At 32.6% G+C, this 25006-nt stretch overlaps 2 protein-coding genes across 4 annotated transcripts; both read right to left on the reverse strand.

Annotated features, from left to right (window-relative positions):
• Nucleotides 1-188: 188 nt before the first annotated feature.
• On the reverse strand, nt 189-6964 carry LOC111811125 (DDB1- and CUL4-associated factor 8-like). The gene is made up of 5 exons (XM_023697865.1): nt 6665-6964; nt 5844-6095; nt 2590-2733; nt 1728-2447; nt 189-577 (listed from the first exon to the last, which is right to left on the reverse strand). Exons 1-5 carry the CDS (start codon nt 6788-6790, stop codon nt 356-358), a joined length of 1464 nt encoding a protein of 487 aa, XP_023553633.1. The 5' UTR covers nt 6791-6964; the 3' UTR covers nt 189-355.
• Nucleotides 6965-7734: 770 nt separating this feature from the next.
• Nucleotides 7735-16415, reverse strand: LOC111811123 (serine/threonine-protein kinase STY46-like). 3 transcript variants are annotated; one of them, XM_023697864.1, is made up of 16 exons: nt 16057-16410; nt 15417-15531; nt 14575-14672; nt 14264-14383; nt 13927-13981; nt 13409-13519; nt 12991-13035; nt 12611-12783; nt 12401-12508; nt 11843-11916; nt 11549-11724; nt 10346-10441; nt 9272-9352; nt 9114-9167; nt 8765-8899; nt 7735-8090 (listed from the first exon to the last, which is right to left on the reverse strand). In XM_023697864.1, the coding sequence occupies exons 1-16, from the start codon at nt 16251-16253 to the stop codon at nt 8013-8015; spliced, it is 1716 nt and encodes a 571-aa protein (XP_023553632.1). In that variant the 5' UTR covers nt 16254-16410; the 3' UTR covers nt 7735-8012. The 3 variants fall into 3 exon arrangements, 2 of the variants coding, with proteins under 2 accessions (XP_023553632.1, XP_023553631.1); XM_023697863.1 differs by having other exon boundaries at nt 12985-13035; nt 16057-16409; XR_002817503.1 differs by lacking the exons at nt 7735-8090; nt 8765-8899 and having other exon boundaries at nt 9149-9167; nt 9272-9368; nt 12985-13035; nt 16057-16415.
• Between the last annotated feature and the right edge of the window lie 8591 nt (nt 16416-25006).

A 25006-nucleotide genomic window follows, 5' to 3' on the forward strand; every position in this document is an offset into this window, starting at 1 on the left:
TACTTCGATCTAATGCCTCTCGATTTAGAGAGAAAATACACATTTATCTTTGAATCTCCTCATCTCGATCTCCACAAATAAATTTGATATGGGATTGAGTGAAGAGAAGAACTTATCATAGAAAATGAAACAAACAAGACCATCAAAAGAATGCACAAACTGAATCTAAGCCAACGCGGGAGGAACTCATAATGAAAGGTAGCAGAGCTTTTAGCTATTAATACATTCATATGAAATTTGGTAGATATGATTCATAATGGCATTCATGCATCATCCCTATTTTATACACAATTAGCTATCACGTTATTCAAATTTAAAGCCACAAGGTAAAGCACAAACATTATCAATTATATCACTAATCTTCAGAAGCATCACCAGCGTTGTAATCTGAAGAGCCATCACCGTTGGAATTGCTGAATGTCATTATCAACTCTAAGATATCCCTATTTGGGGTTGGGGTAGAGTTTTCTCTTCCTCTTTCAGGGATTGAATTCCGTCGTCTTCGCAGTGAAAACAGTTGCATCATCACCTCCTCCGGTAACGCTAACCGGTGCATCCATCCTCTAGGCTTTGGATTCTGAGAAATGCGGAGTTGAAAACCATTAGATCAGAAGAATCGTCGACTATCGACATCGTCTGAAACTTCATCGAATCAATAATCAACGAAGAAACCGAAATCGATATTAAAATTCTATTCAAGTTCAACATCATCGCCTTCACCTTCATTATCTTTATGGTTATCATTGAAAACAAGACCAAAATCCATGTTCATCTAATGAAGGAATTGAACCAGGTAATCTATAAACACCAGAGAAATAAATTCTGCTCATATCATCTACAGAATGTATATGGCTGTGGGTATTAGCCATGTCCTATTCACATATCAAATTTGGACATCAATTGCCTAGGAAACTCTATGGAACCTAGATGACTACCGAGCTCGAAGCTGTCTCAATTGCCTCGAGGTTTCTTTCTTTCTTTTTATCGAACAAGACTACCACATGCCCGTATCATGTTCTTATGGCATTCCTTGGAGTCAGAGAAATGTATTTGCAACATAAATAGTACTCCACCTAGATGTTTCCAAAGAACATAATTCCTGCCTGATGTCTTTGAGAAAAACACAAATGATTTGGTAAATAAAGCAACCAGATATGCTATTAAGGTCTCATCATACAAGATAATTTCAATTGGTGATAAAGAACCACTCAACTTAATCGTAAACTGATAGGAATGCTATTGGAATGTTATTGGGATATTAAGAGGATGTCATACTCTACAAGTCTACATGCAAAAAATCAAGAGAAAACAACACAAATTCATCCACACAAACAGAAGACAGTCACATAAAATGATCATTGGATTTTAAGCTCAAGATAGAGAGGAAATATGTTCATGTGATCATATTTGAATACATAATAGGATAAAGGTAGTTTAACCTACCATCAGGATCACCCCACTTTCCTCCCTAAGTCAATATGTGAGTATCGATTTTTTTCAGATCATAACGACGATGATAATGATGGCAATAGTAACAAAAAGGTAGTATAGTAGTATGAAAAGATCAACAAATACCAGAGTTAATAATACGATATGACAGGTGTTATTATCCTTACGTCTGGAAAGGATATAAACCTCAATAATCCAAAGAGTTAACTGCCATTCAATAAGCTACAGTAAAGCATTAGTATTGGCATTAAACTAAAGAATGAAGATGACATTCTTACCTGTTCAATTTTCTCAGGAAGAGTAGCCCTGTGGCGGGAATTTGGAGTCCATATCTTGACGTCACTTTCAATTCCACTACTAGCAAGCATGGTCATGTGAGGATGGGGCTCGATGCAGTTCACAACATCCTCGTCGGCTTTCATGACTCGGATTAGCTCTCCACCCTTTTTCCTCCATATAAAAATTCTGCCACAATCAGAACCACTGATCACATACTCGCATTTGGGTCCAAAAAAATTGACACCTTTAACTGTCTCACAGTTTCTATGTCCTTTATAAACTTGTGGAGTACAATTCACAACTTTTTCAGCTCCCATTTCACTTGTATCACTACTCAGAGATACTGGAGATACTGCATTTGGGTTTGGACCCAAGCCCATGTCCCTATTGAAAAGATAAATATATTCATCATTGTATGAGACAAGGAGCTCACTCAGCTCTGAGAAGGCTAGACCTGTTATTCCCACGTGCTCATCACCAATCAAGTGAGGGGGGCAATAGCAGTCTGCAGGTTGACCAGAATCAGTCGACCCTTCCCCCCCACATTTGCGAATATCATACAACCGTGCATACTCGTCTGAACCAGCAACAACAACGAGATTTGGATTTCTAGGGTCCATAGCAATTGCATTTAGCTGAACCGTTGACATGTAACCTGCCCTATTGCCAACTGATTGGCAAGTGAACAGCTCAACGGCAGCCCCAGTTCTTAGATCAAACTATTAAAAGAGTAAAGTGGACAGTATCACATTGCAATTCAGTGATAATAAAGCAGAATTGTCCTTGGAAAACATCTAAGTTGTAATACTTAGAATGTTGGTGGAACATAATATAACGACAGAACGAGCAATCAAAACTCACACGTTGCACCAATCCATCTTCACCACATGTATAGAAAATATAAGGGCTCCCAGGCTCAATGGCCAACTTATGAGCTCGCCCTTGATGACTGCCAAGTAGTGAAGTTTCTACACGCCCACCATTCAAAACCTGAGCATGTCTCACCTGATTTCAGCAAATAATACTCGTTAAGGAATGAATGTTTTAGTACAGAGCACAGATAGACAAGCTTTTTGTAGCGGGAAAAAACCAAAGTGAAAATTCCGCTGATAAAAACTAAGCAGGCAGTTTAACCTAAATAATTAAAAAAAAAAAAAAAAAAAAAAAANAAAAAAAAAAAAAAAAAAATCATTTACTCTTAAACACACACTAAAACGTGCCTCGCCTCTTAGGTATATCAATGGTATACAGTGAGTCAGGTATCTTATCAATGAATCAACATTAAATTAACATGCACTTTATTAGTAAATCATGTATATTATTCGTCTATTATCATTCAATTAACATGTGTTCAGATATCCAAACTTCATTGGTGGATTAATACTCATTTACCATGCATTTTGGGTTCAGAATTAAAATATATGTCGACATGCAATATACAAATCATATCTATAAATCGAAGAATTCCACATCAATATTAACCAACATGAATATAAAATCTAACAACAGGGTAAGGTCTATAACTTAATTTTGAAGTAAAAACAACTAAATTATTAAATTAAATATTTTTTATAATTCTTTTGATTTGCAAAAACAATAATATTGATATCGATATTTTATTGATACATCCATAAAATGGAAATTCCATTATCAAAATCGATAATGATGTTCTAATCCTTGTTTCATGTATAACATTGATATATCAGTATTCATTTTACAAGAGTAAATCAGGTATGTCAATAGTGTACCAACATTCATTAAACGGCATTTCAATAATAAATTATACATATCATTCATGTCCCGAGATCAAGTTAGAGCATAACATTGGAGTATTAGCATTCATTTAACTAGCATACATGTCAAATATAACATCGGTGTATGATCAATCATTTAAAATGTATTTTAATAGTATCATTCACACATCTAAAAATACGAAGAGTAAGATCGAAATTTGCCATATTTGCAACTTGTTAGCAGATTTGCAAATATACTAAATATTTTTAATGCCAATTACAAGCTTCCCTTGCCAAATGATATACCTGATAAATTACTAAAATACTGGTTAAATGAATATAGATATACAATTGAAATACCTGATAACTAATAAAATGCATTTTGTATGGCTGTTCATACACCAATATTACATCGGAATGCATGGTAAATGAATGATGATACAATACATAAATGAGATAGTTGATTTACCACCAAAATGCAATGTTAAACGAATGCAAATACACCAATGTTAAACCTGAAATGCATGCTAAATAAATGCTAATACATAATGCTAATACTGATGATAAACATAATTACTACTAGAATGCATGTTAATTGAATGCTAATACACCAATACATGTTATACGAATGATGATACAACAATTTTATACTTAAAATGCATGTTAAATGAATGTTAATATACACTAATACACATGATTTGATATATCGATATATCTACGGTACTTTAACAGGAAAGTGTCTTTTGGAATCTTGGTTTTAAAGTCCACTCTTACACTAAGTTTGAGTGAATCGGTATTCATACTATACTTGAAATGCATGTTAGCTCAATATTAATATACAATTAATACACATGATTTGTTATCTCGATATGTTGTACCTTACTTTAACAGGACAATATCTTTTGGAATCTTGGTTTTAAAGCCCACCCTTATGCTAAGCTCGAGTCATAGACCAAAACTCCATAATTTTGTAATTCACGAAGCAGTGGCCATCATCTCATTTGACCAATACAAAGATGAAAAAACAACTATTGGAAGCTTCATAACTACAAAGTATAACAAAAATTTAAAACTAAGACCGGTAATTATTGCATTGTTATATCAATATATAAATGAACCAAAAGAAGAAAAACAATACAAAGTGAGAAAATCTAAAATTTACACACTGATATACTATGAAATATAAAGTACATAAGATGGTTGACATACCAAAATTAATGTGGAAACCTACTAAAACAAAAGGCACGAAGTATTGCATAGCCTATACACTTTATATTTCATATATCAGACAACCGATACACTTTTAAATAAAGGTAAAATCAGAATATTAAAGAAATTAAAAAATTAAATTTTTTATAAAAAAACTATATTTGCAAAACTCAAGAACTATGGCTAGATTTGCAAATATTAACATATTTTGCTATCACCTGTGAAAATAGCTTCATTCGGATCAAGAAAATTTCAACAAGACAGAATTTCATAAAGATTTCTATCATCCAAAGTAGTGTAAAGAGATCGAATTCAGCTATTGCAGAGGGAGAAAAATATTCAAATTTGGAGGAGTTTCTTTGGCAAAGGAAAACTTTATCAGGAAGAAGAAATCGTTTGAGTAAGCATCCAGACATAGTAACAGACTGTGACAATCTCCCTCTTAATGAACATCAGCCAAATATTATTGGAAAGGATCAAGTGATTGTCATCACAAAATGTTTCTTCCACAATAGCAAAGGACGAGTTCTTGATAACATACAAAGACACCAACAAAAGAACTTTTGGAAAGCTAGTGCCTCATCAAAGGCCTCAATAAACGATGGTCAACTTTAGGCAGTTGTATTACGTAAATCTGAAAAAATGGAATTAAAAAGAAGTGTAGAACACGTCTAAACAATCAAGATAGAATTGAAAGAAGAAATTGCTTCTTCTATAACAAGCCTCTATGCTCCCCAAAATGTAAAAAGTAACAAGAGATTATGAATCACCCCTACCTTCGTTGTGTATGTGGCCAGGTGGTTATCCCTTTTGACAAACCTTGGACTAAACTGGTGTTTCCCTAATGGCATTGCACATTGGCTCCAAGAGTCGCCTTAGATGAAGGCTCAAAAGCAAAGTTAAATAATTGTGGAAAGGTCCAACCAAAGCACTTTTAATTCCATTTAGTTAGAGAGAAACAATAATGTTTTTAATGATAACTACATGAACTTTAATGACTTTTAGCTAACTGTATAGATAACTGTACAGCCAACATATATATATATATATTATATATATATATATATATATATAAAGAGTTATTGACTTGAGTAATAAGAACAATGGAAAACCAGAAGGGTCTAATTCCATGCCACAGTCTAGAAAAACCAGCCCATGAACTAGATAATATACCTGCCCATCCGCAGCACAAGTCACAATGCTTCGGTCATCCGTGTAAGGCATGAATTTTGCTTGAAAAACATTGTTATTATGACCAGATTGAAAAGAGATCTTGACCTTCCCGGCTTCCCAATTCCAGAGAATCACCCGCCTATCATCAGAGCCTGACACTAAAACGTCACCAGCAGCATTAAAGCTCACGGTGTTGACACAACCTTTGTGCCTTTCCAACTTCCTGAGAAGACCAAGTCGGAGCACGAAATCCTGAAATTACAGTAACAACAATAACAATAAATCCTGCACGGTACAATAAACAGGGGCAAATTACTAATAAAACTATCCAACCAAAACGGTATAGTTGTTCAATCAAAACAAAAATCCTTGTTATAATACAACACAACTAGATTCATTCCGTTTGATTTACTACAAAAATCCTTGTTATAATGCAACACAACTAGATTCATTCCGTTTGGTTTACTCAGTTCTAATCAAACATTGAACAATCAGAACAACCCTACAACCTGGCAGTGTCATTTCTACATACAAGAGAATCCAGAGAGGTTATTAGAGAAGGACTATTAATTCAAAAGAACTATCTATAGAAACATAAATCGGGAGAGATTACTCGAGAATGATTCTTGATTCAAAAGAACTATCTATAAAAACATAAATCGAGAGAGATTACTAGAGAATGACTATTGATTCAAAAGAACTATCTATAAAATCATAAATCGAGAGAGATTACTAGAGAATGACTATTGATACAAAAGAACTATCTATAAAAACAGAAATCGAGAGAGATTACTAGAGAATGATTATTAGTAGAGCAATACCTCCAGCGCACCAAGACGATTGGCAAAACTGCGAGTGGAAATCTCGCCGACCTCCCGCTTCAAGAAATTAACCACTGCCTTGCCGGAATCATCAAATCTGGCCCTCTTGTTCATTTTGGAATCCATATAAGCTTAAAAAGAGGAAGGAGAGGTCGTCAGGGAGGAAGAAGGCTATGAACATCACAAAATTTTGTGACTGGCTTTGTCTGAATAGCATCGGCGTTCACAGCTTTAAGTGCAAGCAGAAGAGCATCGAAAGTCGCACGATGATTTTGATCGTCCTATTTGTGAGCTCCACGTTAACAGCACAAAGACACGTAAAAGCAACTTATTTTCCTCCCAACCTTATCTCACTAATACTGTAAATATAGATAAAATTTAGCTTTTTTTTTTTTTTACTACATCTTTTAAAAAAAAAAAATTGTTTTAAAAACACTATATATTTAAGTTATAATAAATTTTATGAAGGTTTTAAAAATTATTTTAGACTATAAATTATTTGATGCGAGTTGAGTGGACAAAATGTCACAACCTAGAAGCAGTGAGTGGGGGAGAATGTCTTGCGATAATAGAAGCGGCGACCCTCAAGTGATGTCCATCTAACCACGAGGGCCTAGACGAGTGTCATGATACAATCGAGGAGAACAATACATCATCCAACAGGAGACGAGTGTCATGATACAATCGAGAAGAACAATACATCATCCAACAGGCCACTACGTGAAGTGGGCATTGAAAACAAGTTGAGACATGCAAGACAGAGAACAATAGCAAAACAAGTCGGGATTTCGGAAGAAATTTGGGCATGCAATTCGAAAGTTAAGTCCGTCCATATGTGTTAATTATCAGTATATATGCAAAATTTAGGAGTGGTAAATGAACAATAGCTACATCTATAAATTTAGATTGAACCAAATATGACAAATATTAAGGTACGAGGGTTTAAACCACAAAAATAAAATAAAAAGGTATATGAAATTTTATTAAATTTAATTCGTATTCAAATGCGAATGACAGGGTTTTCATGGAAGTAATAATGCCATTGCCAAATACAAAATTGGCCAATAATGTCCTCAAAAATAAAACCTGTATAAAATATTTCTAAATATGCTTTATTGAAAGCTGCGAATCATCACAGCACCTTAATGGAAGAAATAAGGAAGAAGAAAAAAAAAGAAACAACTTCAAACTTTGCCACTACCGGGAATATAATTAATCGGTTAGAAAAATTGATGGAAGAAATAAATGAAGGAAAAAAGAAAAGAAGTAAAATGTAGTCGACAAATGCTATACAAGACAAGGTTGCAATAATTGTTAAATTGCCAACGCTCTTTCTTTTCACTACTTCTCAGTGAAGGTTTCGTCTCAACACTGAAAGGAACCCTCCGCTCTTCTCCTTTCGACGTTCGTCACCGTCTTCAGCAACCTGCTCAATATATTATTTGGTCATTTCACCGCTATGCATTGCTAACATTAGAAAATGGAATAATCAAGAATCTTGAGTAACTGACCAAGCCGCTAAAGTAAATAGTAGCAATAAACCCGTAGTAAAATGGAAAAACTTTCTAAGACATCATCCAAACGATGATTCAAAAAATTAAAAAAAAAAAAAGAAGATTTAACTCCTATTATGAAATTTCCTTATTCTAGTTAACCCTTTTTTTTTAGTACAAGTACAAAAATTAAAGTAATAATTAAAAATTTATGAATTAATTTTTGGACAAAAAATGTAACAACCCTAGCTCACCGGTGCAGACATTGTTTCTTTGGACTTTCTCCTCAAGATTGGTGCCGACATTGTTTTCTTTGGACTTACTCCTCAAGATTTTTAAAACGCATCTACTAGGGAGAGGTTTCCACACCCTTATAAAGAATGTTTCGTTCTCCTCCCCAACCAGTGTGAGATCTTACAAAAAAAAAATATATATATATATATATATATATATATATATATATATTTTGTATACTAACTATTTTCTTTTTATGGTGTATAAAAGAACATTTCATGGACAGAAAAATGTAAGAATTATATTTTGTCCCTCGAGGAAGGGGAGAAACAATTTAGATAGGTAAGAAGAAGCCAAGTCATCGAGAACTTACTTCCTTAGTTATCTGCAACAATATGTCGATAATTTCACAGAAGTCCGGCCTCAATGATGGATCTTGCTGCCAACATTTTTCTAGCAACTCAGCCAGCTTGGGATTAGTGTGCTTTGGAATAGTAGGTCGTAAACCCTGAAAACGCAAGCACACGACTTATTAGACTACAAATATTTGGCCAACTTGCACATAGATAGCTCTGTCTAGTTATAAAATATACTTTCAACTAAAAGGTTCCCTCCTCAAATGTAATGTAACTTTATTTGGATGTATAAATCTAGTTATGATTTACAATGGAAGATTCATATTCAAATACCATACAGCTAAATTTTATGGAATCGAATTGTACCTTTTGAACCACTCCAACTGCGGCTTGTAATGGGGTTAGGAATTCATAAGGCAGCTGGCATGCAAAACAGACGGAAATCGTTTAGAAGCTATAAAGTATGTTGAAGGGAGGGAATGAATAAGAAGGGGGAGAAATGGTAGATCGCCATTTATTGGTACCTTTCCAGTTAGCAGCTCCCACAAGACAATTCCAAAACTGAAAACATCAGCCTTGTGATCATAGGGTTTGTGTTCAATAACCTTCAATACGAAGTAACTGGAGTAAGAAGATGACAAGATGAGTGAACTATATGTTCTAGTAAACATTCGCTAGTATTTATAGCTTCATGAAAAGGAAGATGATCAACCACAGTGATTAGAATCAAAGCAGCCAATTACTCAAATGATTTAACTTGTTAAGAAAACAATAGCATATCATTGTCATCTAATTTTACATTGTGGAACACAACCGAGAGTGCATAGCCCTTAAAGCTTAAACGCCAAGCACAAGCAAGAAATGAAAGGATTTTTTTTTTCAAAAAAGTAGAGGAGAGGACTCCCCCTTTAAAAGATTGTTATTTGAAAAAGACATCTCAACAAATTTCTTCCCTAAATGATTTAATATAATAATAAAATATATAAATAAAACCATCATTCATCTTCGAAGAAGGATCTTTAAACTATCATCAAAATCTGATGGGCCCTTCGTTGTCTTTTATGTATAAACTTCCGTAATTGGGGACCTAGAAAAATCTAAGATGCACGATGCAGAAACAATTGACCATGCATCTCCTCACTTGCACCTAAGCACTTGGAACCCCATCATCAAACAAGTCAAAGAAGTACTGTGGTCGTCAAAACTGGCATCACTGTATGTGTAAACAAGAATATAATATCTACGCAAATTTGCTCATATTTCGATAAAATCGCATTCATATGAAAAAAAAAATTAAGGTGCTCATGCACATCACTCCTAAGCGTACCATAAATATGACGGAAAATTATAAAACAGAAACAGGCTAAGCAGTTGCTGGCATGCAAGGGATTGGATGTTAATTTTCTATAACTAGAGTACCATTAAAGTATACTACCCAGTTCCCACGGTTATAGTCAATTGTTGGCCAAAGACCACATATGATCGAATTATGTAATCTGTAGTTTGTGTCCAACAAACATGATAGAGTGGTATACGTGTTAAAGCCTAATGAATACTAGAATGTATAGTTTCCATGCTTCCATGAACAATGAACATACCTCAGGAGCCATCCACCGATATGTCCCGGTTTCTGCGGTCATAACTCCTGATTGAGCTTTCACTCTGGCAACACCGAAATCAGCAACCTTGACAACCTGCAGTGTATGGAGGGTGTGAGAGAGATGCCCATATTTTGGATCATATAGGAAATTGAGTTAAATTATACAATATACACATGTAACTACATGATCAAAAATCATGTATAAACCAATTACAGTAATCAAGCTTTTAAATCTGGATATGCAACAACATATCATAGAATGGGAGAACAAGAACTAGAAGAAGTTGAGACAATAGAGAAAATAGAGAATTGGACAATTACTTAATCGTATCTAGACCAGGGAGCACAGTGTTAGTTGTTTCAGCCCTAGGAAAGTAACATTCCCAAAGGTTGAATTGACCACCTATGGAAACCCATGGAATTTTTAACATAGCATGCTTTGAAGCCATCTTTTATTAATGGGATGGATGAGTGATGGATTCAACCAACTTCCAAGAGGGGGTGAACCACAGAGAGGCAGCCTTCGTATCTCAAACATTGCTGAAGCGGTCAGTAATCTGAAGTAATTAAAAAGTACCTAGTTATAGCCCGATTACAAGCCTATAATCCTGACTATCCTTTTTCTCTAAGGAACTTCTGTTAAAAGCAAGGATGTTCATTTCTTCTTCTGAAGTACGTCAGAAGGTATTATTGTGGGTAGAAGAGATCCTCTTTGCGACTTGAAAAATATGCAAACTATCCCAAACAATAAGAGATGTTACCATTAAACTTTAAGCTACCCTCAACTATGGAAATGTGTAATTATCTTCTAAATTGTTGCAGCTAAACCCAGCAAATAACAGAATTATTATGGTGGGGCTCACAATGATTCTATTACTTAAGTGGAGTAATTGCTCAAAATGAAAGTTTGAAGGTCCAATAAAAAATAATAGTAACACGCATTCCTGCTTCGGCTAATCTCTTGAGATGACATACTGAAAAACTTCTAAAATAGACTGCCACCATGCAAATATTTGATATTGAAAAGCTAATCTCTTGGTACAACAAGTTAATTAAACCATCAAAATAAAATATGGTCTGGAAAAACATACGTACAGGCTAAAAAGTGCATATATTTCTAGAAAGTTCGCATATTAAGGACAAAAATGGAGCAACGCATGCATGACATCAAAATAAAGGACTGGAAAGTAATTGTTCTTACTTCATTTTCATCCATCAGAAGATTGGCAGCCTTAAGATCTCTGTGAATTATATTATTTTGGTGCAAATAGTTCATTCCCTTGGAGACATCGATGGCTACCTTGAGCAAAGTTGGAAGCCTAAAGGTTCCCTTTTGTTTATGTAGATAATCATATACACTACCACCAGACATAAACTCTGAAGTGAAGAAATAGAAAAATTACTTTCAGATTTAATCAAAATAAATAATGTTACTTGTTTATTTTGTCCAATAGGGTTAGAAAATAGAACTTAACGGACTATTTGCTTGACTCACCTGTAACAATGCACAAGCTTGGGGGCTTCGTACATGCACCTATAAACTGTACGACATTCTTATGCCTGACTTTTCTGCAAATCACAAAAAAAAATGTCGATTGAAAGATTATAAGCATGGGCCCCAACATAAAGCAAATTAGCTTACACCTCTCCACACATCACCGGAATAAGAAAGCGAGGAAAGACAGTATAAAAGAAAAGCGATGCAGAAATACTTGGAAGGGATGTTTATTTTCAAAAGACATTTTCACTGTAGGTACAAATTCATTTGATGTCGCAGGCAGCATGGATAGAAGCGTTCAGGAGACAAATTATAACTGTCACCAGATACTCTGTCAATTATTTACTTTCCAAAATTTCAAAAATCTGTATATAAAAGTTACAACCCGTCCCTCATGTTCCTTGTTTCCATTCCTCTTCAACCACAATGCGAGGGGAATTTATAGACCTCATCGAAATGATAATTTCAGTGTCAAGAATGCTAAGAAAACCGATTAAAATCAGCAAAAAAATAAATGCTAGACTAAAAATAACAGGTTGACAATATCTGACCTACCTCATAATATATACCTCCTGGGCAAACTCACTTTGCATATCTGAATTTACACGTTCAGTTTTGAGAACTTTAATAGCCACTTCCTGACTGCAATATGTACCTTTATACCTGGATTCGTTGATAAAGATATTTAAGCTCACATAAAACTGTACCAAATAGATACACGTAAGAGAAACATTGAAGAAAAAAAAAGCAACATTTTGGACTTACAGATCCCCATATGAACCTGACGCAACTTTATGCTCGAACTTCAAATGTCTAGGATTAATTTCCCATACATCAGTCCCATCTGTGGGAATTTCCACTCGATCAGGCTCACATTTAGTTGTTAAATCTTGTCCCCCAACAGGTGACGAGGATTTATGATTTGGCCAAGCCCGCTTCTGAAAAGAAAATTAAAATTCCATAGAGTTAGACACATATTCATGGTGAAATAATAAAATGACAAAAAAAAAAATGGAACATTGAATAGACAGTAGAAAGCACAACATTCTTGAAAAGGGTTAACCAACCAAATAATTGTAAAATAAATGGGAATTCAGATGCGCTGTTTAAAATCGACCAATGATTAAAAAAGGAGCTACCTCAACCTGCGAGACTTCCTTCTCTAATGCAGTCTTCAATCGTTCTGTTTCCTGTTTCAATACCAAAATACAAGTTATATTTGAGCAATGGTTAAAATTTAGACTCGTATGTACAGCATAGAAAACTATCCAAAACTATAGTTATCCTTACTTTCCTAAGTACTATTACTCACCCAAATTTTGGAAAGGACACGTGTCACAAGCTAAAAAAATGGTGTCACCTAAATATAATATTGAATACATTATAGGGTAGGACTTGAAAACGATACACTTCAGCTCCAACATTATCACACTTGAAGCCCAAGATTTAAGCGCAGATAAGCCTTTAAAAACAAAGAAGACTTACCGATATTTTTCTTTTACTTCGGAAAGGGAAAAAAATAAAAGAGAAGCTAGCTCAGATGCGTCTAAAAGAGTGGTATACCTCATAGGGCCACCCATCAACTACAAAAACGTCCAATGAGTAACCGTCAACAGTGGAAAATGCATGTGCCTCCTGGATGTTCAGCCCAATCTCCGCAAGCAAGGAAGTCAACTAAAAACATACAAAAACCAGCAGCAGAAGCTAAGCAAGTAAAATATGGGTCGCCGATTCAGAAACTTATTTGTGTGCTTATATGACTAGCGATTAGCAAAAACCAGTTGATTGAGTATCCATTAATAGATCTTACAAAAAGAAAAGAGAGAGAGAGAGTCAATAGATAAGAGCTTCAATGTAAGATAACCAAGAATGCTAACTTTTATTGCTAAATTAATGGACATGACCGTCGTATGCTAACTTTTCTTGCAAAATTAATGAACGTGACTGGCTTTCACAAAGGGGGTTTACAAAGTGCCTAAACTAATTACCCATTGACAGGACCACAGGGCAATACAAGCACAAGAACACCATTTCCCTACCATACACAGACTCTACAGAGAAATTAACTGTACGTGAGATACCTGACTGAGAAGTTTCGGCTTATCATCTGCAGAGAAAGTTATTTCATGCATCGGCCTACATTATTTGTCAAAACAATAAAGAAATAAATATCAACTAAATGCAGAAACATTTGGTAGAGTAAAAAAAAAGGGATCAAGTTTGATAAAACCAGTTAAGTTTCAATAAATGATTTTTCTTCTCACAGAAGTATTGATATAGGTATGAAAGAAATAGATAATCGAAAACAAGTTAGATAATTTGAAAGTCCAAAATTTTTAAAACTGAAAATCACTAAAAAAAACCAAAGTAGTAAAACTATACTCGGTTAATTTCGTATATAAAGGAACTAGAGATTACCGGGAAAACTGTGTTCTGGCATGTACAGAATGATCAACCTCCAGGTCCTGAGCGTTATTAGCTTCAAGGGCCAAGGCCTCAAGGTTGGGAGATGACCCAAAGGCAGGTGGTGGATGTATGCTAACAAATTAGAAAATCATCCAAAGGTTCCGTACATTAATAAGAAGACAACACATACCACAACCAACAATACAACGAAATAAGATGAGATTGAATAGCTTCAATTTGAAACATGATAACAATACGTAAGTTGACATAATCAGAGTTAACTCACAGCAATCAGATTAGAATACAAAGAAATAAAAGCACACCTCTGTTTACTCAAGCAATTTGCAGAATTATGGTCAGTGTCTTTTACAGAACATGAATCAGCAAAGTCAGCGGAATTCCCATCAGAAATGGCCTGGACCTAGAGGAGTATAATTAATAAAAATTAATTTACTGACTATGGATCAAAGGAGACTGGAAGGGGAAAATAAAAAGGCCCTTCACGAATAACTATATCATACTCCTATAGACATGAAAGTTGCAAAAAAAAAAATTTTCCTCCTCAAATCATGAATTTGACAAAGGTATAAACAGCCATATGAATTAAAAACAGCATGGACACTAAGTGAAAACTCAGCCAAAGATCAAAATTCGCAGCAGATTTCAGGAAACTTGAGCCCGAAGTTTAAGATTAAAAGGTTAATTGGCCTAATGGTATAGAATGCTGGCTTGCATACTCCAAACTCCTAGATTCAATTGCATTCCTCAACGTGGTAACATAAACACTAACATCCATGTTAATAGTTTAATCCAACCTGTCATTATGTGAAAGCACAGTTGATGGATCATTTAAGCTACTGTAAAATTATTATTATTTGTTCCTAAATTACAAGAAGATCGCTAGAAAAGAAACAACGCTCCACCCATTGGCAAAAAGAACAGACCAAATAATTTGATAATGATACATAAATAGCTGCTGGTTGTTCATCAATGACCATAAAACGTTCTATGCAGAATAAATAACATCCAGCAGACCAGTCCTAAACAATAAAATGAATATTACACTACATTCTTGAAAATCACTGTGCATGACGATCGTGATGGAGGAAAGGGGGAAAAAGAAAAACACTCAAGACACTTAAATCGTCATTACGCTCTTGCTCACCTGCACTAGGCGGACTTCAATTGCAGGTCGATTTGCAGGATCATGAGCAAATTGCAATAATCTTTTATGCATGAGAACATCTTCTGCCCTCTCCACATTTACGTCTAGAGCATATCTGCATAGCATTGGATCTAATTGATCGATTATTCATCAACCGAACAAGGAAAACAAAAAGAAGATAGGATATACAGAGACTCAGCGGCTAAAGTCATCTATCTAGCAAACTCTTGAAGTGTTAAGGATGACCAAAATTAGCATTGCTAACAGAAAAAAAAACTTTCCAACCAAACTCATACCGAATCTGTTAATTCAACAGAGCACAAGAACGAATGTAGACTGATCAATACCAAAACACAACCCGCTCTTCTCTCTACTCCAAAACTAAAAATCTAATCCGATATTAATCCGATAAAAAAAATATATAAAAAAATCCAAACAATACATAAAGAAACAACATTAATTAGCAAAAACAAACAAAACGAAGACGTAATCCATAAATCAACAACCGGCTAACCAGCTACCAGACGATGGATTGAAGAAAAACGAAATCCTCGATCACGAAAACGCGAGAAATGAGTCAAAACGAGAAGAAAGAAGAATGTAGGAGAGAGTACGGAAGCAAAGAGTAGGTTAACGATACCGAGTGGGAAGACGATTGAAGTGAACCCATAGTTCGTCGTCAAAACCAGGCTGATTAGCCTCCTCGTTGTTTAAATCCTTCAAACGCCGTAGAACCTCATTGTATACCTCAAACTTCTGTCTCTGTTGCCGACTCTGCGCCGGCGACAACGAGTCATGTGCTCTACTTCCACAGCTCTCGTTATCCTCCATAACCATTAGGGAAAAAGCAAAGGAAAATCAATGGAAGAAGAAAGCAAACGCCAAAGCGAAAAAGAGAGAGAGAGAGAGAGAGAGAATAAAATGCGAGAGAAGGTTTTACGTGAAAAAGCAAAACGATGGTTGATTGTGAGAAAAGAAACCGAAAACCAAAAGCCAAACCCAATAACACAGATTTAATAGGGCGAAATTAACACTAAAAAATTAATATTAATATTATTTTTAAATAAATTAATAATTAAAATTAAATGGAAAAAAAAAAAAATGCCCAGGTTCGTGAACTCTCTCTCTTATCTTTCTTCAAACGTTTTAATTATTATTTTATTTTTAATTAAAGCGATTTTGCGGAACAGAGGATCAGAGCCGAGGAGGATTCTATTGTTAATCCCTTCGGACGCCTTTTTCATTTTCAATTAAAGAAGGGGAAAATTCCTGTGCGGCGAGGTGTAGTGGTTGTTAGTATGAGGATGGATAACATGATGGGCCCCACGTGGAAAATTACCTTTTTCTCAAGGGCTTTTTTGCAAATATATTTAAGTTTATTTTAAATTAATAAATTTGTTCTTATCTACTTAAACCATAATTTAACTAATTTATTAAATTTTTAAAAATATAAATATTAATTTGGTTCCCAGGTGAAGGGTTTGGATAATGTAAATTAAATTCAATATATGATATAAAAACATTTTTCCTTTAATATTTTAAATTCATGAAAATAAAAAGAAAATGAGAGTGGGTCCCACCTCTCTTCCGTAAATAAACTAATTAAATAAAAATAAATAATGGAAAATAATCCATTTGGGGGGACCTGTAAAAGTGGGAGATTCCGGGGAGCCCACAGGTAAGGATAAGCTCGAGTGGGGGGGGGGGGGGGGGGGGGGGGGGNGATTGTAGATTGGGAGCTTCTCCACTTGCGGAAACGAGGCTCGTTGTGGGGGTGGTGGGCCCCGATTTTACCTCCCGAATGCTTGGAGGAAAAGTCAGTTTTCTGGAGGGTATATCCGTAGTTTTATATTCTGATAATTAGGATGGATTCAACTAATTATTCTGAAATTTTATTTATATTCGAATAATATTGATTTTCTTTACCTTAATTTGGCAAGTTTATTTTTTTACTTTTTATTTCATTAAATTTATACTTGATTTTTTTTTTATCAGCTTTATAGTCCATTTATAAAATTAGGCTAAATTCATAAAAATTACTTTTAAATTTTACAATTTGTCTCAAAAATTAAATAATAAAATATGTTAGTTTTAATTAAAATAGTTATTTTTTCTTCTATTTTGCAAAAAATAAATATAGTTGAACAACAAAGTTTTAAAAAAAGAATAAATTTTTCAAAAATATTCTTGCATTTTTTTTAAAAATTCCTCTTGAATTTTTTTTTAAATTACAAAAATACCTTTAAACCTTTTTAAAAATAAAAAATATTCGTAAACTTTAAAAATTTTAAAAATAACATTAAAAAGCTTTAAAAGTATTTATAGACTTTCAAAAAAAAATATATATTCATAAATTTAAAATAACAAACTACTGAATTAATAAAAATATGGTGAAATTTTACAATTTGTTTCAAAAATATTTATAAACTTTTAAAAGTGTCTTAAAAAATTTTAGATGGTTTAAAAAATACTCCGAGTTTTCAAGAATTCAACTTATCTTTAAACATTTTAAATAATTTTTAAGCTTTTTTTTTAAATCAAAAATATTTTCAAAGTTGGTAAACAGAAGATAACCTATAAAACGTTCGAGATGGTTTTCGTTTATCGTTTATAATTGTCTACATGAATTTTTTTTTCTTTTTTTTAATAAAAGTAGAGACTGTTAATGCTATTTAAAAATTATAATGAGTATTTTTTTTAACACAGGACCAATCGTAATAATATTTTTAAATTTTAAATTAAAAAAAATGTTGAGTATTAATGAAACTTTTCCAAGCTTAAGAGTATTATTAAAATTTAAGAATATTATTAAAAGAAATTAAAATTTTATAGGTATTTAGCCAAAAAAGGAAACTAATAAAAAAAATTATTTAGGGGGTGCGAATTTTCCGAGATCTAACCGTTTTTTTAATTGAATTATTGTCATTATTTTAATTCCAAGTGAACTAAACCAATTTTTTAATGGAATTATTGTCATTATTTTAATATTAATTGAATAAGGCACGTGGGTCAACAACATTTATAGTTGACAAAATTAGGTGCTTTTTTTATTCACTTAATCTAATCGAATATCTTTTTGACATCCCAAAAATAACTATACGGAACATTAATGTATAAAATATTTCATTACTTTATAAATTTCTAATTTTATAAAAACACGCTATTTTCCTTTATATATTTTTTAAAATTCATGTATACAATTAATTATGTGTATATTTCTTTTTTGTATTCTATTAATAAACAAATAATTATATTTTCCACTCGAGTTAGCATGCCAGGGAAAAAAATAATATATAATTAAAATTTTGGTATAATTTATATAAAATTTTAAGAAAATAAAAAATTTTGCAATTATTAATTAAAAAAATTATGTTTAATCGACAAATTCTAATACATAAACTATCAAAGCAGAAGAGTCAACTTGAGCGTAGTTTTTAACGGTTCGGACGTTTTTATTTTCTAACAGACTAAAATCGTAAACTCTAGTTATAATATTGAGTTGAATTGGGTGTGTTTGTATAACCTAATAACCGAACCAACTAGACTACGCAAACCTAACCTATAAATATTGGGTTGGGTTAATTTTTTCTTCTCGATTTCAGTACGTGTTGAGATGCTACACTCTCCACAGAAAATACGAACATCTTGAATATGCCACCTTTGAGATTGGTGAGAAATTTGAAGATGCTTATAACGATGGATGATCAGCGACTGTAAAGGCTTAACTGACTAAGTTAGGGTTTGGCTTTAGTCTAATACTTAGGAATACCAAACCCTAACTCAAACAGGAAATTTTGATATTTAAGAATATCAAGATCCATGCTCTGATATCATGTTAAGAATGAGAAATAGAATTGGAATTGAAGGTATGTATTCTCATTGATATTCATAAGCTTTAAATACCCTACAAACTAGCAACTACTACCTTCTAAATTCTATTTCTATTTCTCATTGTTTATTGTACCGCTAAATTTTTAAAAAATTGAAAAATTAGATTTTTTTTTTCAAGTCAACTCGACCAACTCGAAAATATAGCTACAATCCAACCTACCCTACTTAAAAAAAATAATAAAAAATTAATTATGTAACCGATGTTACTGATGCATCGTGACTTATAAATATTTTATAAGATTTTAATTATTAATGTAACATGTATTATAGATAAATATAATTAAATTACGTGGCATGAGAAAAGTTAGAACAAGATAGGGTTGATGATGTGGCATTTTTTTTGGGTATTGATGCAAGCTTTTGAGGTGGAATTTGAAACCTCAAACTCTCAAAAGATAAGAAAAGGGATGGCCCACTTATTATTATTATTATTATTATTTTTTTTTTAATTCCCATTTTTCATATTTTACATACCTAATTAAGAAAGGAAATTATCCTAATAATAATTTTTATTTTTATTTGTTGACTTTTATAAAAACGGTTCCACATTAATAATATTATCTCGTTATTTCACATGTTTTGCATGCACTTATCTAATCCATTAATTACGTAAATGAATAAACGTGTATTTCATGCAGCGCCCTTGTAGAAAAATAATTATGGTAAAAGCTTAAAATAAGTCAATAAAAAAACAAAAAATATTTATTAATTTCGGTATTTAAAAGAAATTATTGTAAGCCTCTATACTTAATTTTGATATTTTAAAAATATATTTACACCGACTTTCCCTTTATATTATAAAATCGGAAGCTTGTTATTATTAAATATATTAATTTTAAAAAAATTAAGCAGTCGCATAATAAACTAATTCATTTAGACATTAAAGAGTCTGAAACGGGAGCTAATAGAACCCATTCAAAAGTTCGAGGTCCAAAATTCTAAAATAACCTAAAAATATTGGGACCAAAATAAGATATTTATTTTATTTGACATGCTCGAATTTGTCTACATTTGAGAATAATTACGGAGCTCTATCCTCTCAAAGCTGTTTGGGAATCCAAGTCGTTGTCGTTCAAACGTTCAATTGCCACATGGTTCGATCTAATCCGCGATATATTCTCGTGGACCCATAATCTAAAAAGTTTAGCCTATAAATTTCGAGTTTTGGATCGATTTAGTTTATGAGCTTTCAAAAGTGTCGAATAAGACCGTCGAATAAGCGAAGTACTCAGGGATTAATTTATATAAAATTAAATTACATTTTAGTCTTAATTGTTTTTTATTTTTATAATTCTAGAAATTACCAAAATAATTCAATTTAAATATTGTTAAGTCAAGCGACAATGGGTTTGATTGATAACATTAAAAAATGAAATGAAATTAATATAATATATGAAGCCTATATTTCATCAACTTTATAAGTCAAATATATATTTTTAAAATGTAAACCAGGGCACCATTGCCTCAAATAGCACCTACGTCCTATGATATAATGACTGCTCGTGCCATAGCCACTTCACTAAGAGGCAAGCTTTCAGATTATAATAATGTATATCGACGATAATATATTTATTTCGTTTTAAATTTTGATGATAATATTAATAAATCGGAAATCGACAGCTCTAATTGAACAATAAGAATAAGTCGAATATATCGTGGAGTTCTGAATATTTAATAATTTTATTTTTAAAATTTAAAATAGGAAGGATTAAAATAAATATTGTTAACTAAAATAAAATATTTTAAAATTAATAAAATAAAATAAAATAATCGTTAAATATCTGAACGTAATAAACAAACTTAAAAAAACATTGTTCATTGGGCAAGGTGTTTGTAGGTCGGCAAAGACGAGTAATATAATTTACAAGTTGAAGAATCAAAATGAAATAGGTAACTAAAGTCAACGATGATATTTAAAATGGTTTAAATCTCATTTAACTCGATAAGTTATTAATATTTTAATTTCAAATTTTTTAAAAGAAATTCAAAATTAAGCTTATATTTATATTTAAAGTTAAAATTAAAACAAAAAATAAAATCGATATTTAAATTTTAAATGTGTTTTTTTTTTTTAAATAAAAGAAAAGTGTTAACGTGGTCCACGTGGCGGCAAGTGGAGCGTGAAGAAGGGGTAGGTGAGGTGCACGAAGCAGACATGGTGACCGGGGATCCGCATCTTGGGATAAGGGTAAACTACAGATTGGGGGGTGTTGACCTGGCAGTGGGTGGAGTATGACGTGGCGACGACGTGGAGTGGGGACACAGAGTCTGAGGTGGCAGAGGGTGGCTTTTGGAAGTAAGGAAGAGCCAAAAAGTAGAATGTCAGGAAAGCACGAGGTTTGCCAGCGAGGCGGCGAGCGGTAGCCGCTGGAATCGCCGAGGGAAAGGAAATGGAATTGGTAAACATTTGACAGCCCGAGAAAATTTTTTAAAAATAAAATAAAAATAAATAAATAAATAAAAGCGCATGCTTTTAGGAAGGAATATTAGAATATAGCCATTATTAAATTAATAACAAATAATAATAATAATTATTATTATAATAAAAAACATTATCCTTTTTTATAATTAATTTTTTTTATTTACGACCAAGTAAGACAAGTCAATATGGGGAGCTACCGAGGCTGACCTGGCCCTGATCTGGATTGTCGGAATTCCAAGATTGGGTGGGATCTAGTTTATTGCTGATCTGGCCCTATCAATGGACCAGATTTCAAATCTAGTAGAAAGGTCGATCTTCTACCGTTGATTACGCTTTGAACATTGGCCAGGTGGGACCCAGGGAAAATATCCTAGGATTTCAAAAAATGGCCCCATCATTAATGTTTGCTTTTTCTTTTTTTTCTTTCTTTTAATCTTTTTTATCGAGATATTTTAACTACTCGCTCGAGATAATACTCTCGTGATTATAACAGCATGTCTACCGCTAACAAATATTGTCTTATTTAAGTTTTTCCATCAAGGTTTTAAAATGTGTTCACTAAATAGACGTTTCCACACCATTATAAGAAATGTTTTGTTTCCTTCTCTAACTGATGTGGTATCTCACGTCATAATCTCTCAGAGCCAACCATAAGAAAAAGGACTTGTCGGGGACGGAAACCAATGCAAAAGATCTTAAACACTAAATGAAAACAAAACTCAAATTTAAGGGTAGAAATGTAAAATGTCGGGACCTAAGGATCAGATTGAAATTGAGCTCAAAACTTAAGAATAAGTTAAACATTTTGAAATGTAGGGTCTAAACGAAAACAAAAATCAAAAGTTAATCAGCTACGACCAAGTTCAATGAATCAACAAGCTCGTCTATGTTCATTACATGATAAATAATTGATGAAATGATAAATTTAGTCGTCTTTTTTAATTTTAAAATATTTTAAAGTTCTAAGAATTTATTACAATTTATCTTAAAGTGTAAAACAACTCCAACTCCCAACTAATTAAAACAACCCGTTGGCAAACAAAATCACGGGATTCATCGGAAAACGCCGCCGAAAGCTTATGTGAAGGCTAAGCCGGTTGAAGAACCGCCGACCAACAAATGCGTCCAGGTTCATTGTATCAAAAATAATTCACTAGATTTACAAATTTAATTCTTAAATTTTAAGTTTATATTTTAATCCCTAAATTAAAAAAAAAAAAAAAAAAAACGNTTTTAAAAAAATAATTGATGTACTAAATTTTATATATAATAAAATGTCGGATAAATATATAAATTTTGGAATTTTTTTTAATAGAGGCTACTGCTAGCAGAAGTTGTGTACGAGTCTCACGGTTTAAAAAAAAAAAATCGACACCCTCTCCCCTCTCTAATCAATGTAGTTGTCCGCTTTTTGCCCGTTATGTATTACCGTCAACCTTACAGTTTTCTTTAGATATATATATATATATATATTATTATATAAAGATTTCCACACCCTTTCTCCTCTCCGATCAATGTGGTTGTCCGTTTTGGCTCGTTACGTATTACCGTCACCCTCACGGTTAAAAAAAAAAAAAAAGGTTTCCGCACCTTTTTTCATCTCCAACCAATGTGGGATCTCACAGTCCACAATCTACCGTCCTTGGAGATCAGCGTCTTTGTTAGCCCACTACTCGGTGTCTAACTCTGAAACCATTTGTAATAGCCTTAGTTTCCCGCTAGTAGATATTGTCCGCTTCGTCTCGTTACGTATCGCCGTCAGCCTCACGATTTTAAAACACGTATGTTAAGGAGAGATTTCCACACAGTTATAAGCAATTCTACATTCCTCCTCAAACCAATGTGAGATTTCACAATCTTTCAACGATTATTTCTTTATTCATATATAAAAGACATAAAATCAAAATATAAGGATTATTAACATTATTTTTCTTAAATTTAAGGACAAATAGCAATAAATATAAAAATTAGAGAACTTAACTCCAAATTTAACCTAAAATACTTCAATATCTTATTTATTTGTTCCATCACATCAAAAAATAATTTAGGCTCATTAGCTTTAGGCAATTTGTTACTTTGAAAACTATAAATGGTCCAAGCAAAATGGATTAATAGTTTTATTTGGTTGATATTTTACGCAAATTCTAATTTATTAGGATGAAATAACGGTGCCCTAGCTCTTGTAGCTCGGGAAAAAAATCGAGTTATTTTCCATCATTTTGTAAATAAAATATTATCCTGTTTATAAAATGAAAAAAAAAACACGAGAAATTTGAATATCTAAATTTTTAATAGAAGTGTTCGTGGGTTAGGTTGGATCGAGCTACGACATTGTTTAAACCCAACCTAATAATTCCCGTCGTAAAATTTTTCAACCCAAACAACCATTAATAAATAATAAACCCAACCCAACTATAAATTTTTGGAACAGCTCGAGTTGTTTGAGTCATATTCGAATTTTACTTTTAATAAAAGTAAAAAATTGAGTATATATTTTGAGAAATCACATTCTAAATAATAATAAAGAAGAGTAGTGAAATTAAATAAATATTATTTAATAAATATATTTATATAACTGTAACTAAAAATATATATTTTAAAATCAACAATAAATTTAGGTTTATTCGATTCAACTGAACGTCAATACATACAAATTTTCAATTATTTGAACCCAACTCAATTCAAATAAGTTCATAATTCAATTCAAACGACGCAGATAAAATTGGATTAGTAAAAAATTTTAAGTCATTAATTTTTTTTAACGGAATTACTTTTTAATTAAAAATCTGTCGTTAAATTATTATCATATGAACGTATATATTAAATTAATTGTGTAGAGGTATGAATAGTTTCTATCAATAAAGAAGGCCAATTAAGATTGAGATAAGATAAGCTTGTTGATTGTATTTAAAAGACAAAGACCATTGGTGTGACGTGGCATTTGTTGGCCAAAAAATAATAATACAATATTTATTAATAAATAAATAAATAAATAAAAGAAAATCAATTTCCATAATCGGTAATGATTACATGGAAGAAATTTGAATTTAAAGTGACCATTCATCTTTAATGGAATTTTACCCATGATTAATTAAAGCTATGCCATTTGGGGGACAATTCTTCAAATCTCATCTTAAAATCATTTAATTTTGACCATTAATGTTTATTATTAATAAGTCGAGCTTCGAAAAAATCTTTTGGATTAGCGTAGAATTTCGAATTAGTTAAATTGATGATTCGAACCATCTGAATAGAATTTGACGAACAATTGCAGTGA

Source organism: Cucurbita pepo, chromosome LG15 (genome assembly GCF_002806865.2).
Source record: "Cucurbita pepo subsp. pepo cultivar mu-cu-16 chromosome LG15, ASM280686v2, whole genome shotgun sequence".
NCBI classification, from domain to species: domain Eukaryota; kingdom Viridiplantae; phylum Streptophyta; class Magnoliopsida; order Cucurbitales; family Cucurbitaceae; genus Cucurbita; species Cucurbita pepo.